General features: G+C 55.6%; 1 protein-coding gene across 3 annotated transcripts in view; it reads right to left on the bottom strand.

Moving 5' to 3' along the window:
- NXN (nucleoredoxin) overlaps positions 1-15,864 on the bottom strand; it is a 70,137-nt gene that overhangs the window by 14,568 nt on the left and 39,705 nt on the right. For all 3 annotated transcript variants that reach the window (XM_026101473.2, XM_064523176.1, XM_026101470.2), the window contains exon 2: positions 290-407. In XM_026101473.2, coding sequence (XP_025957258.1) covers positions 290-407 — 118 coding nt within the window. The remainder of the gene's footprint in view (positions 1-289; positions 408-15,864) is intronic.

Here is a 15,864-nt window from a genome sequence, read left to right on the forward strand (position 1 = left end):
TTCAGTTAGTCTAACTTTTTCCTCATTAGCACTTCAGACAAAAATCCTGGAGGGAAAATCTTTGTTCTTTTCAACAACCAAAACCAAAACACGAGATCTAACAGGAACGATGCAGAGAATTTTATGCTGAAAATAATGCAGCGCCTTGATTAGTTAAGTATGACAATAGTTGCTTGTTTCCTTTTTTTTTTTTTTTTTTTTTTTACTTCCAAGGCAAAGGCAGGTGAACTAAAATAAAACGGCAACTGTTTGCCTAGGTTAGTGCAGCCCACGGGGCTCCAGGTCTCACCTTCGGGGTCATCTCGGATTACCAGGAGGCCGTTCCTGCAGACCACCTTCCCACTGGAGGCATCGATAAATATCAGGGAAGGAATGTTGGAGACTCGGTATTTGTTCCACAGTTTCAGCTGGAAAAGAGATCGGGAGGGACGACACGGAGAGAAGAAAGATAAACTTAGCAGCTTGAACAGGAACGTTTTGGGGCATTAGCATTTCTCGGACAAGAGGTCAGAGCTAAGCAAAGAAACAGAGCTGATGCTTCAGCAACACATTTGAAGGCATCTCTCCAGATCCCTGGTACAGCCTGGGCTTCCAGTGCCTGCAAAGACATGCTGTATCTCTTCCGTACAACTGTTTGGGGACCATGAAAAGGGCTGGGAGCTGGGATCGCAGTTTGTCGCAGCTCCGCTGCAGGCTTTGCCACACGGCGATGGGCAAAGAGGTTCTTCTCTTACTGCATTTGCTGCTTTGCAAGTAAAAAGGGGATGCTATTTTTCATCTCTGCACTCTACTCTGAGGTCTTTGTTTAGAAGACATTGCAAGCACAAATACTTGCAATGCCACTGCTCTGAAGCAATCTGTAACGCTTCCCCGGCTGCTTCCTCCCCTCCCATTTCAACGTTCATTAAACCTACAGCCCCTGCCAAGACACAGCCATGCCGAAAACCAGGCCAACACACAGCAACACGATTCCGCTGCAACTGGGGCTTCCCAGTTTTGTTCCCGGGAGCCGGTTAATGGGTTTGACATCAGCCCGGGGGCTGCGTAACGCAGCTCATCTGTACCGCGCTGCCGGCCTTGCAGCCCTCCTCTGCCGCCCACGCACTGAAGCCGGCGGCCACGGCAGCCGCGCTGCACAAGTCCCGGTCCAGATTCTGCTCTTTCCTGGTCACTGCAATTAGCAGCACAACTCGTGTCCGCCCAAACGAGGGACATGCAGCACCTGGCGTCACGCAAGTCTAGTTTGACATTTCTCAGCAGACGCTTCTGGCAAATAATTTCAAGACTAACCAAGCTAAAAAAGCTCACGGGAATGCAGAGGAACAAGACGACGACAGCTGCTGGCAAGACCCGGCTTGCAGGTGCACACGGCGCTGGGGACGTCTGCATTTCGTAAGCTCCCGCGGCCGCCTCCGACCACGCCAACGCGTCCGCGACAGGAACCAAAACCGAGCGATGGCCGTGGCCAGCGGCGCCAGCCCCAGAGCTGCGAGCAGATGAGCTGCTCTCATCCCTGCGCTTACTTACGTTACTCCAAGCATTTCGGCCTAGACAGCACAGCAGTGAATTATCAAGCTCTTAAATAAAATGAAATCGCAGCACAGAGCCAGAAGGGAAGGAAATGAATCATTAGCTTCCCCGAGCATCGAGCAATGCTCTGCAAACCCTCCCTGGCTCCAGACAGTTACAGACCGTTTGGGCCAGCAGAGAACCAAGCCCAGCACCGCGGGAACGGCGGAATGAGGACATCACCCCCCAAAACAGCAGCGCCAGGGACACTGAGCACCGGTACTTGTCCCATCCAGGATCGGACCCAGAGACACCCCCACAGCACGCGGCACTGCCTACCTCATCATCTTATACTGAAATAGGACCCAAACGTTTCTGCTGCAAAAGAGGCCACAGCTCTGCAGATCATTCTCTCTATCTAGAAATTAGAGGGGATCCCATTTCTCAAGATTTGACTAATCTTGGGAACAGCACAAACGAGGGCAGGAAGGGCTGCAACATCCAGGCAGAGCCAACTGGATCTCTGTACGCTGAACTAGAGATCTAGCTGAGGGAGAACAGTCACAGAGACATTCAGATTTTAATGGCAGCATATGAAATAGTTCTTCCAAAACCTTTTTACAAGAGGATACCTGAATGAGGCTTTGTGAGTTGGCCTAACTGCAACGTGGTGTTATCAAAATCCTCTTGGGTCTACAGGAAAATATTAACCAGATCCAGGAAGACTTTATTAATCTCCATCTGCTAAGACCTGGAGAAATACAGTGCTTTGTGCCTTACCCACTGGCCTTAGATTCCTAACACACAGATTTCTTGGGCCAAGCTGACTCATTCTTAATGCTGATGCACAAACCAAATGGCCTTGGGCATTAAAAAAAAAAAAAAAAGGAGAAAAAATGCTACTAAATGCAAAACAGCCCCCTCACAATGAGCGCCTTCAAACCGCAGAAGGTAAAATCCAATTCCGTGAAGTTTAAGGGGTGGAGAAAAGCTCTTTATAAGGATCGCAAGCATTTAAGAGGGTGTTGCAAACAAGGAAGGAATTACAGCGAGCAATTGGATAGCTCTCTTTAAATAGTTCCTTAAGTTTTACTTCATTCTGCCAAGTCCTTTGTATGTGCAAAGCAGCTCCCCGCAGGGCACTGCAGTGCATCGTAGCAGTTTTGCTTGGCTGAGAGAACCGGCAGGGTCTGCGTGCCGGAGCCAAACAGGCTAAATCAACTCGCCGCTACGCAGAGGGACGGGGCTGGGATACCCCGACAAGGGGAGGAAACCAAACGAGTCCGGCAGCGCTGCAGTGAGCTGGCTCCACGCTCTCCGCGGGGTCCCAGACCCGGCCCTGGGTCTGCGAGCCGCTGGGTCCCTCCACCCCCAGAGTGACCATCACCAGCGAGTCCGTCACCAGGCCGAGAGGGACCCGCACCCGAGCCCTGCGCTCCCGCTGCCCCGAGCACCGACGGCCACGGCGGGCGCGCTTACGGCTCAGCACACCACCGAAAAAGCAGCCGGGACTGCCAGGTTTCGCCTCGCATCTGCACCCAGCTCCAAGGCTCCCAAGCGACGCCACGCCGCGAGCCCAGGCCGCTCCAAGCGCTGCTTAGAGCTTGCAGCAATTCGAACCACGTAAATGACCCAAATTCGGGATGAAAACCTCTGCTATCACCCTATTTACCTGCCTCAATATTGCAGTCTGAGAGGTTCAACCAGTTCAGGTTCCCAAGGAGAATCGCACTGATCCTAATAAATCGATGCCCTCCTGAAAGGCTGTAGAGCTACAGACTATCACTTAAGCCCATGGTTAAGACACGGATGAACAAACAAGACGACTGCACTTAAGAACCCTGGAACTGGGCTGCCATTTTAAACCTGGTTATAAAAGACTGGAATTGCAAATTAGTGGTCTCTAAGCACTAACAATATTAATTTTGATGTCTGTATCAGAAAGCACACGAATGTGCTGTTTAAAGTCAGAGCAGTTGGATTTGATGATTCTCCTGTGCATTAGGAAAGCTGATTGGAAATGAAAAACGCATGCACTGAAGGACGGACGCCAAGATTTACCGCCATCCCCATGGTAATGGCCTCCTTCAATCAGCCTCAGCCTTCCAAAGCGTATCAGACACTTCCACAGAGAAAGTCTAATGGCTCATTTTACTGCAGGCCTGACCTGAAAGCGCATAACCTTGATAGGAAAAGGGCTTGATGATGATGTTCTGTATTTGTTATTATTTCTGGAATTGGAATACCCTTTGATTACTCCCGGCCACGCACCCACTCTGCAAGGACACTGCAAGCCTCCCTCCCTCCCTGCGGCTCCCGAGCAGACGGTTCGGTGTCACGCTGGGAGCTGGGAGGTGAGGAGCACCCACCTCCTCAGCCGGTGCCCTTGAACCAGAGTTTAAAAAGCCTTTTGGCGGTGGAAATCTCTTTGTTAACATCATAATGAAATAACCAGAAGTACAAAAGATCCCAGAAATATGCTGGCAGCATTTGGATGTCTTGGACGACAAAAATCCATGGATTTTTAGCTGGGCTTTTGTACGACCGAGCCCTGGACACTTCACTCGGGTCCCCACCTCAAGCCGCATCGTGCAACTGAGCTGCTACTTTCAGCAAAGACATCCAACCTCCACTAAATGCTCCGAACAACCGGACGAGCGAACCCGTCCCGGGGCAAGCTATCCCGCTGCTAGCTGTGCTCAAACGCCAGGGATTTCCGCGCACGCAGCTCTGGAAAGGAGGCCGAGCTCCTGCTCAGCTCCGCCTGGCAGCGGATGAAAGGCGGCAACGCCAGGGCTGCCTCTGCGGCATCAGCCGGCCGCATCGCTGCACTGAAAGGTGAGAACGGCTGCAAGATGTTACACGTTATGAAAAATCACTTATGGACTCCTTCGCACCAGGCGAGCCATCAACAAAGCTTAAGGTACAGGGAGCAATCGGGACGTGAAGCCAACATTTCTGTGCCTGCACAAAACACACACACGCTTGGCAAAGTCCGGCGCGCGGCCCGGCCGCGTCTCCAAGCACACCTCTCCGAGCGCACCGCCGGAGCTGCCTGCGCCCGCTGCTCGGGTCCCCGCGGCAGGGCTGCCCCGGGAGGGAAGGGCGCGTCGCGACGGACCCGGACGAGCGTGCACACGGGCGCCCGCCTCTCGAAGGCTCGTGTGCCGGGCCGAGCGTGGGATGTGCAGAGCAAATTACGGCTTGCTCCGAAACCGCAGGAAGATCAGATGATAGCTCGTGCAGCAGAGCCGAACGCTGCCTCAGCAGCTTTGAAAAGCTGTTTTTCCTGTCTCGAAGAGGATGACATAGAAATAACACACTCCACACTGAGGATTTGACCATCCATTTAAAGAGGCGATCTCTGCTTCACTTCCCAGCTGCTGCCGATCCGTGGGGTCGGGCCAAAGCTAACACAGTTGTGGAAATAATCTGCGGACTACTCAGCCTGAATCAGCTGGTCCTTTCGGAGCGCTCTGCCCTCCCGATTCACGGCGCGCCTGGCAAATTAGATACTCTGCTCAATCCGAAGCCAGTCGGAGCGAGGAAACACCCCTCCTCTCCGGATACCATAGGGGCCGATGGGCTTCTCAGCGATGCATCTGGCTCCGGGTGCAGCTGGTGAGCTCGGGCAGCGCAGCGGAAAACGGGAGTCACCGGATCCCTCCGGTAACCCCATCCGCCACACGACGCGTCACCGAGCTGCCCAAGAGCTGGCAGCCGCGACGCCGCGGTTTCGTTAGCGTCTCCATCCGCGACCCGCTGCGAGAGGCTTCGGAAGAACCATTTACGGGCGGTCCAGGAGCCCGTCCGGGAGACGCGACGGAGCGCAGCCGGGGAGGGCACGCCGCCTCCGCTCGCCGCAAAGGTGCCGAAAACACGCGTGCGCAGCGGCCGAAGCAGGGCTGCAGTCCGGCCCGCGGGGCGGACGAAATCCCCCCCGCTCGGTGCACGCCGACGGGAAAGGGAACCCTTCCCTCGACAGCTGCAGGCTGCTATTTGTGGTGGTGCTGATTGATTTATCAGCCCTGCTCGCATTAACTGACCAGCATAAATCCTGAGCTGTGGCGGGTAGCACTGGCAAAGACAAAGCACAACCGCTTGCAGTCAAACGGGGCAGATGGGGCCTGGGATGCCACACTTGTTCCCAGGCAGACTTTGCTAGCCAGCACCCCGCGGCCGCCGGCGGGTCTGCGGGACGGCGCTCCGCGCTGCTAGCTGCATTTTTCTCCGTTATCGTCGAAACTCGGGCTGCCGCAGACTGCACCTTCGTGCCGCCGCAGGATACAGAGCTGCCTTCATCCGAGAGAAAGGCAGGCTTTTGGGCACGTCCGCCCAGGCCGGCAGCGAGGGAAACACTCGTCCTGTGTGTTTTGCAGCCTGCGCTTCCACCCTGACCAGGGAAAGCTAGACAAAGTTAAAGACTCGGAAGCAGATCCCGCCACAATAACGACCCTACGTCCCCAACGCGGAGGGCTGCTGCTTTCTGTTAAATGCAACGCAAAGCAGCATTTCTTCTAAAGCCTGCCCTTGGAGGCAATGCCTCCAGAACCCAAGCAATTGCTTCGGAGAGGCCTTTGAAGGACCCTGCTTTCCACCAGGCTCGCGAGCGCACACGCAGGAGCGCGGCGGGGTTCCCAGCCCTTCCTGGGGGACGTCGGCGCGGTGGCAGCAGCTTCTCCTCAGCAGAGGAACAGGTTTGGAGACATGCTGTTAGTGGAGGGGAGGGCGAACTCTAGGGTTAAAAACTCACGGACTGGCTACCCTGAGTTAAAGAAAGCAAAATTTCAAGCACTTGTTCCAAGACCAACTGCGCTGCTAAGCCTTACGGCTGCTCCGGGACGCGCTCCTGGTGTGCACTCCCCCAGCTCAGCGCGCGCCGGGGTCTGGAAGCGTTACAGAAGCTCAGACTGCTTTCATTATTTCTTGCAGATAGCACAATTAAACGGTTTCTGTTTGGATTCCAACCTCTCCTCCGAGCGTCCTCGCTCCCAAGCGCGGCAGCCCCACGTCAGAGATGCCTGAACGGGAAGCAAAGCCGACCAGCACGCGCATCATTCAAGCGAACAAAGTGCAAGGGGCAGATGAGAATTATAGACCGGCAAAGAGCAGCAGATGGGAAGTGGGAGTAAGCCGCAATCCACTGTCCACCACGGTCCCTGCACTGGAGCCGAACCGCTGCTTCTCCAGTCGCCTACATTTGCTGATGCTGCTTGTGCCCAGGGCAAGCAGACGCATCGCTCGCCTCTTCCACAGGCTACAGGCACGAGCTCAGCTCCTGCCGGTCCCCTGTTACAGAGACGCAGGCTGAAATACTGAGTTTACCCGAGGAAGGCGGGAGCTCGGCTCTGGCGGAGAGGGAGCGCGAGGGTCGGAGAGCCGCTCTCCCAGCTCTGCCCCCAGCTCCGTCACGCGGATTGGTTCCAGGGCGGCGAGACGGCCACGACCGTCAGCATCGCTCTGGCCCCTCGCTGTAGGGGACCTCTCTATCCTCGCTCGCTCGCAGTGTTAACTTGCGGCTTTTGCATTGTGCCTTAAAGGGTTTACAAGCACGAGGGGCCACCCAGGCGCCGCAGACAACAGATGCTCCCTCGCCCCGCGGGTCTAAATCCAGTTAACGCCTGTCCCTGCAATTCCAGCTTAGCTGGAGGAAGGGCTTCTCCTCTTCCAGTCTTCCCCCAACCTTCCCCTTGCTTCCTGCACGCAGGAACCCCGTTATCACGGGTGGAACTTGGTAAAGGCACAAAACTTAGCCAGATACAGAGGGAAGCTGGTCAGGGCAGATGGCGCATGGCCAGGCCTGACCTTAGGACACAGAGGAGGCTGAATAAGTCGGCTTGGGATAAATTAATGTCTATTGTGCTGCCTTTTCTCTGTGAAAGGAAATTAAAATCTAATTACAAAATACAATGGTGAGAGACATGTTTGCCCCAGGAGCGTTAATGAGCTGGGGAAGGAGGAGCTGGAATGCAATAAACAAGACGGATGCGAATGACCAGCAGCGACACGGCTCGCCAGGCAGCCAGGCCACCAAATCACCGTCCTCCTCCCGCTCCTCCGCTGCCCACGAGGAAGACAAAGCCCGGCTGAAGCCGCCCTCACAACCCCTCTCGCACACCGCCGCGGTGCAGCCCCGCCAGAGCAGTGTGACAGTAAAAACTCCCCCGCTCCGGTCACGTTCCAGCAACGCGACTTGGTGCAAGCAAAAAACAAGAATAAAAATCCCTCTGGTCACATCTGCTGCTCTCTTTGCTGCGGCTCTCCCGCGTGAGCGCGGTGCAGCGCGATCCGGACACGCTCGCGAGCGGGATCCCCGGGGCGGCTGCGGCACTGCGGGCAATCGCGGGCGGCCCCGGTGCAAGCAAGGTCTGCACCCGCAGGTTTTATTCCTTTCGGCTGCCAAACCAAACAGCCAATGATCTGGAGCCCAAGCGGAAGGAAACCCTCTCTGTAGGCTTTTCTGGCAAAATCCCTCTGTCAACGGAGGGCTTTTCTGTCTGTTTTTCCAGGGAGCTCTGCAGCCAGCGCTCTCCAACGAGAGCACTGGGGCGAGCGCAATCTCACGCTTCCCGTCAAGTCATTTCCTCCGATTTTCTTTATCTTATCACCCCGCTTGCCCGGTCACCCGCGCCCGGCCCCAGCGCCGCCACGCCAGGATCCCGCAGCCGGACAGGACACGCTCCCGCGCCAGGCACGATCCCGGGGCAGCAGCGTGTCCCAGCCGCCCGTGCACGTGCAACGGCACCTCTCCGTCCCCGTACTAACCCCCTTCGCGTTCCCATCCAGGCTCCGCCGCGCCCCCGCTATCCCCCACCAAGGTAACGACACATGTTCATCCCACGGATTAACCGCCCCGATTACTGCTCTTTGCAATCTCCCGGGCTAAGCAGTCAAACCAACTGCGAGCTGAGCATTTCATTGCGGGGCGAAACAGCATATGGCTGCCAGGCCCTGGCACGCACGCCAGACTCGGAGCGCAAGCTGCCGTGTTTCCTCCTGACACGCATGCAGGCTGACAGACGGGATCTTCCGCAACCCACATCTGATAGGAGAGCTTTTAATTTGAGCGGAGCTTAACAGCGGTTAACATGATCGATGGCGAGCAAAGCCTCAGGGCCTGGCGCAGAAGCCGAAGGTGGCCTGGTTGGTTTTATACGTACGGGTTTCTAAGGGATGAGCGGTGCGGAAAGGCACCGGACCGGCGGCGGCGTTTGATCCGAAAATCAGGGCTAGCGGCGTTTGTCCAAACGCGCAGATAGCAACGCAGCCAGCAAATCATTCAGAGAGGATGTTACGGCAGGTTGGTCTACCAACACCACTGATGTGCCTTTTACAAACCCTTTTTTTCAGGTGTTTCTCAAATTGTGCACAACGGTCCGAAAATGATGTAAAATTTAAGGAAGCGGAGTCATATCCTGCACCAGGAAATACGTCTCCGTGAGTTCCCAATAAATGCCATTTTTTCCCAGGAGACACCTCCAAAACACAGGCAAACACCACCATTTTCACGGCTAGGCCCCGGCACAGTCTTGCGCCGGTGGAGGAGAGGGGCCGAGCGGCTGTTTGCAGCCCCATCTCCCCCTCGCCGCAGCGGCTGCCGGCGCACGGTGCTGCAGGGCGCAACGCCGCTCCCGCGCCCGGCACCAGCTCCCGGGAGGCTCCAGCCTGCAGCGGGAAGATGCCCATACTGGAAGCATCATCCTCTGGGCGTTTATCACTGCTCGTTATTCAGCCGAGGGGTCAAAAACTGACGGAGAACAAGGACTAAGCCACCCTGCTCCCCGCTGGAGCTGCAGGCCACGACTAGCACCAAAGGGACCCGTCTCCCGCTGCCCCGCGGGCGGCAGGGGGGACGTGGCCCCTCCTGGGCCGGGCTGCACCCGCTCCCCACCGCCCCTCCGGCGAGAGCTCTGCGGGACAAGCAAAACGCAGCAAGGACGGAGGGAGTTAAAAAGTTTGTGAGAAAAATTTAAGACACATGTAGAAGTGTATCGTATGTGGCCCCTATAAATTACGCCCCCAAATGACTAGTGCTGAGCAAGAAACAGCTATGTAAACACAAAGGTAATGAGAAAAAATAATAATTTCTCTCCCTCTATGGGGAAGGGATATTTTTCCATCCGTTTATAGGAAAGGCGAGGGGTGGGGTGGCGGTTTGGGACGGTGAATAGGAGTTCAGGGTCTCTCCTGGTCTCCAGTGCCATCCGTCACCGCGGCCGGCCGGCTGCCAGCACCACCTCACGCTGCGGCGTGCATCGCCGAGCGGCACAGTTTGCTTTTGCTGCTACTGTTCGCTCCAAGGCAGCCAGCACCGAGCGCTGATGGCAATCTCGAGGTCAAATGCCTTGGATCCCAGATCGCCGAGAAACACACACATCTGAAAAGCCTGAAGTTTAGACAGAGTTCCCACCAAACACAAAGGCCTTCTAAATCTGCAGGGAAAATGGGGAATTTTTTTGTTTAACGCACACAATGAGGCATTACTGTGGTTTCTGTTTTGCTTTCAGCAGTTAATCCAAAAGGGAACCTTAAACAATCAGATCAAATAAACCCTCTTGCAGAGAAAACAATAGGGTATTTGTTGGTGTTGTAACGTGCCCAAGGCCGGCGGGGGCTTCAGGACGTCCCGCCAGAGCGTCGCGCGCGGAGGGCAGCCACCGCCCAGGACCGCAAACACCAGGGACGTCCCCAGACCAGCCTCCACCGTTCTCACCCTTGCACCGACCTGGAAAGGCCCCAGACCGAAACGCAATCCCAAAGGTAGCATCCAATATTCTGTTGCATCTTCACCCGCACCGTGGAGGTCCAGATGCTTTCTGTATCCCCTCGACCCTGATGCATCTAACCAAAGGGAAAGCTAAGAGTCATTTTGATACTTGCTTTAATTTGGAAAATGTTATCTGGATTTTCTCAGAAAACTTACTGTACTGAGCATGGTCATGATACACTAACGTATCACAGGCAAATAAAGTCATACGAGAATTATAATAAAAATCAGGGGGCACAACCAACTCCCGTGACATTTTCAGGGATCAGAAAGCAAGACGATGACAACAAAGCAAAAGACAGCTTCCGCAGCTCTGAGCAGCCAGCATAGCTGGCCTCAGCTCACACAGAGTTTTGGTGACCCCGCCAACTGTCACCTTGTCCAAATCTATTAGCTTCTTCCTTTTTAATTAAAAAAAAAAAGTCTGTGAAGTGCTGTGCTCCTCAGACAGCGTTGAGCAGGTATGAACGAACACTCTGCATCCGTTTTGGCAATCAGCAACACTGGAGACGCTTGTAAAACTACCCAGACAACTGCAAATACGTGTCCACTGCTGCTGCTGTGCTAAAAACGTGACACCTGCTCGTTACGCGGTCTCTTTTGAGATGGAACAGCTCACCCATAGCATCCTACCGGCACTTCATTACAAGAAGCTGCACCGAACAAGGCATTTGCATCATTGCAAACCCTCCAGTTACTAAAAGCAAGCCCTGCTCCGGTTGTTCCCGCGATCTCGGGAGACGGCGGTCGGGTGAGAGCGCAGCAGCACGCGGCCCCCGGCAGCAGCACCCCTGGCAGCCCGCGGAGCCAGCGCCGGCCCCGACCCGGCAGCGCTCCCGCTCCGCAGCGCGGGGACCTTCCCGTGCAGGGGTTACGCAGCTGCAGAGCTCGGGAGGAGATTACCGGAGCCCCCGCGCTTTCTCACAGCCTAGGCTGACCCGCGCGGCTCTGGGCTTTGCATGCAGCCCCGGCAGAGGGTTAGGCTTTGCTGCTTACGTTCCGGGGGGACGCCGGGCAGCAGCGGGCGCGGGACAGGCACCGGGAGGCTGAGACGGCCGCGCGCAGCGGGGACCGCGGAGACGCCGCGTCGCACTGCCGCCTTCCACCCTCCTTGCCGCCCGCTCCCACGCTGCAACCCACCCCTTCCCCGGCCGGGCTGCGGGACGGAGACGCGAACCCGAGGGCAGACAGGCCAGGGACGCCTGAATGTGAAAATGCAACTCTGAGTCCGGCATTAGCGATTAATCAACTGCACATGTTAAAAACGAGACCAGGATAAGGCCGAACAGAGCTCAAGTTAAGCTAACACCTTAACAGCAGCGAGAGGCCGTATACGGGAGATTGGAGAAATGGTTTACCCACCCGATCGCTCCCCTGCTTTACAGGGAGGCTTTCCCACCAAACCGTACTCCAAAACTCCCGGCAGAATCTCCGAGGAGGAGAACAAGTGCCAGGGAAACTGGGAGGGACGGAGGGAAGGAGCAGAGGGATGCTTTGAACCGAAGGGAGATGGTGAGCTGGAGACACCCAGCAGGCACGCGGGAACCCAGAGCACGGGCGAAAAAATAAAGAAAGAAAGGAAGAAAGAAAGAAAGGAGGAGCCGGGCCACTCCGAGCACGCCAGGAGATCCGCGCGGAGCCTCCCGAGGCCGCGGCACGGCGGGCCAGGTGCGAGGAAACCGCGGGAACCTGATCCGCCCTGCAAGACGCGGCACCGAGACGCGAGAGGCCCAGGGCTCCCGACCCATCTGCGGCACGGAGGAACCAGACACCAGGTCAGGGCTTCGTCATCGCTATTTAAGCCCGAAGTGACGTGTTTTGCCACTGCTGAACCAATTAAGAAGAAGAGGAGAGGTGGCTATAAATCAGTAGCGAGGTCAAAAGTTTCAGCTTCGTCCTGACTTCTCACGGAAATCACAAAATATATGGTTTCTTGGAGCAGCCAGAGCCCATTACTCAGCGCACAGACATAATATGACAGCCGGAAAGGCCAGAATTGATCTCGCAACACGACCGACCGAGCGAATCGCCTCCCCCTCCCCGGTCTCGCACTTTCAGCGGAGACTTCGCACAGCCCAAACGCGGCAGGGCCACCTCCGCTGAGCAGACGCTGCTCCCCGCAGCCGACGGCACCACCGATCCCGCGGGGCGTTCGAAACGTCCGATAAGACGCGGCGTATTCGTTACCTCCTCTGACAGCCAGACCGGCTGCAGCGTCGCCTTCGCCCCGCAGAGCAGCCCCGTCCTGGCAGGAGCAGCCGGGCAGAGCAAGAGCCGATCACGCGTTCTTCTATAAAACGCCTCGTCCTGCTGTGCCCTGGCAGCAGCCTCCCTCACACGGGGCTGCGTCTTAGCTGTTGCTATATTCGGAGTTTGTAAATGCTCTGGGATGATAAAAACCGCTCCAGAAATAGTTATTAAAACTGTTTCCAGGAAATCGATCCATGGAGAGAGAAAGTCAGTGTTTTTATAAAAGCTTAAAATAGAGAAGTTCCCCCACAGTTAAGGGGGAATTTGTTTCCTCGTCCCTTCAGCAATAAAAAGGAGCTGCAGCGGGGTCACATGCGATTCCACGACACCCGAAACAAGGCTTCAGCTCTGCAGAAGATGAACCAACTCGCAGGGTGCTTGAGAAAGGACGCTCCACCGCGTTACAGCCCTAGCCGCTCTGCACGCTCCCGCGGGGCCACAAGCACTGCAGGAAGCCCGGGCAGACGTCCTGCTCTCCCAGGCACCCAGCCGGCCCGAGCCGAGCGGAAACACCCGCACCGAGAGCCGCAGCGGAGCCCGGGAAGCGCCCTAACCCGCAGCCCCGGCGCAGCCCAGCCCGCCGCTCCGCACGCTGCGGGGAGCGTGACCGAGGGCTGGCAGAAATAAAAGTCCTCAGAGGCCACTTGTGGCTGAAGGCTTCCTGGCTTATTCAAATTCCAGGTTGGTTTGCTTCTGCTCTTGTTTTTTACCTTTTTTTTTTGGTGTGTGCACATGCGATTACTGATAGCATAGAAAATATCCCAAGCTAACAAAGCACATGCTTCAGGAACAGGGCTTTTATACGCAAAAAGAACATAAGCCATCCTCAGAGCTTCGGTTTTGCTCTCTTGTCCTCCACTCAAATGCTGGAAGCAATGTACTTGGAGCCCGACGAGCTACGGGAAATGCAAGCAAACAATCTGCTTGCGTCCAAGCAGCCTTTCCAAGGATCTGCTAGGAAGTTCTAGGCCTGGTCACCTCTTCTCCACCCTTCAGTCAGAAATGATTAAATACAGCTCCAGGGTCAAACTCCAACATATTCATCTCATTTGGCAGCTCTGCAGTTGGACTATTAGCTCCAAGCTTTTTCCCCTCTCTCTCCTTCTTGTTCAATTATCTTGCTTCATCTTTATTCCGTTTCCAGGAACACTTAGCAACAGGCTCTTGCAATCAACCACCAGCAGGCTTGGATCTAAGGAGCAGATTCTGCAGTTAAGATGACCTTTTACTACACTCATGCAAATTTTCAAGAAAGTATGTGAACAATTTGCCTTTCAAGTATCCCCTGGTTACATTCTCCAGGACTTAATCCTCCATCTCTCTTCAGAGGCATCAGAAACACCAGAATTTATGGTTTTACACTAATGAGAACAAAACATGCAGCTTCGTTTCAGCTAATTTTGTGGAATTTTGTTCCGTGTCATACGCAGCGGCCAGACCCTGAAGAGGCAAAAACGAATCCGTGACCCCTCTGCTGATCAGAGCGGCGGCCGGCTCAGGTGCTGCTGGCTGGCGCAGCCGGGAGCGGACCCCGGCCTCGACACCCGCTCTGCCGCCGGCCCGGACGGACTCACCTCCTTCCGAGGGGGACGGGGACGGGGACGGGGACAGGGCGCTGCTGCTTCTCTTGGCTAAGGGCTTTTATTGGCAGAAGTCAGAAACTTTCGTTCCAGATGCCCCAAGGGCATCCCGGCAGCCAAACGCAGCCCGGCGCCTCCCGAGCAAAGCCCCGCGGCGGTGATCCCCAAATCGAAGCCTCTCGGCCAAGTCGATAGCTAAAAGAGCTCGTCCCGTCGTTAAGGACTCTCTCCTACGGGACTCGCTGCGGAGATGCAGGGTCAAATCCTGCCAAATGCGGAGACTTGGGCGAGGGGCTTCCGTCTCTCCGCGGACCTCCCTAACCCCGACACCGGCAGCACAGCAAGCACCACGATGCTCCCGGACGCTGGCAGCACTGGCACCCCCGTAGCTGGGAAACACGTAAAGAACAATCCCGGTTTTGGTGAATCACGACAGCAGACCGGCCCGCGGCAGGTTTTGGCAGCTATGCCAGCTAGTACCAGCTGCTGACAAGCGTTTCATCAAATTTAATCGACCCCCCAAAGCTGTCCAGCACCTTCCCTGTCACTCCAATTTTGCTGCATGCGTGAGCACGTTCGGAGCCGTCCGGGGCGCACGCACAAGGACAGCACGCTCGGCCGACGGCGCAGGGGCACCACTGCAGTTAAGGCCTTTCCACCAGAGACGAATTCTTTGGTTTTGTGTTTGGTACAAAAATCAGCGCAAGAGACATGGGAATTATAGTCTGGAGGGAGGGAATAGGAGAAAATCAAGACAGGCAGTCATTTCCTTCTGCTTTCTGAATAGGGTTTATAAACAGGGAAATAGTCTGCAGTGCCTTACATTGAAAAAAAATACTCACAGATACTTGATATTCCAGATGATCTTTAAAAGTATACTCTACTTTTTTTTTCCCCTTTAAAAAACGAAAAGTCTGAATAAGCATGTCATTGATCCGATTGCTAGGAACAGCATCTGGAACATCAATCTCCGCACGAGACTGCAGAAGCTACGCACGAGTTCAAAGCAGCCAAGACGCCTGTTGAACCAGATGCCGTTCGCTCTTATAGAAATGCCTGTGGATCAGTGTGAAAATGATTAAGCAAAATCACTCCTTCTTTTTCCAAATTTATAACTCAAATCTGTTTTCTCTTAGAGGGCAGATGCTCATTACGCACGCAGCAACACATCAAAGGGTAGGGAAGGCAGAGAGACGGCCGCCCCCCCAGCACCCACGCACAGCGCACCGGGGAGGGCGGTCCCCAAGAGGAAAGCCCACCCCAGCCCAGCCCAGCCCAGGCCACGTGCCGACCGCTGCAGGCTGGACCCCGCTCCCAGCCAAACCCGAGTCCCTGACCAAGGACATCGACACAGAGACTCGAACGCCTTTCAGCGTGTTTGGGACCGGGCTCCCCTTCTCTCCACTGCTCCCCAGGGATTTTGCGGGACAAAGCGCTCTGGATGTGCATCACGATTCAGGCTGCTGCACAGCAAAATGGGAGCGTCATCAGAGTGGGAAGGGCAGCGGCAGACTAACGGGATTGGGACCCCCGGCCCCCAGCAGCCGTGAAGCATTGCCCTCCGACGAACAGCAACCACTGAATAACGGGACACAAAGCAGGCTGCAGCCTGGGAATGACCTGATGCATGGGTTTACTGCTCCTCCCTGGTAGCCCAGCCCCGAGAGGGATAAAAAGCCTCGCCACAAAGGTCTGTGCCACACCAAAGCTCAAGTTCTAGTGCTGAGTCTCAGAAAATAAATGCCACCGAGAGGTCCG

This window comes from Dromaius novaehollandiae, chromosome 19 (assembly GCF_036370855.1).
Source record: "Dromaius novaehollandiae isolate bDroNov1 chromosome 19, bDroNov1.hap1, whole genome shotgun sequence".
In the NCBI taxonomy this organism is placed as follows: Eukaryota; Metazoa; Chordata; class Aves; order Casuariiformes; family Dromaiidae; genus Dromaius; species Dromaius novaehollandiae.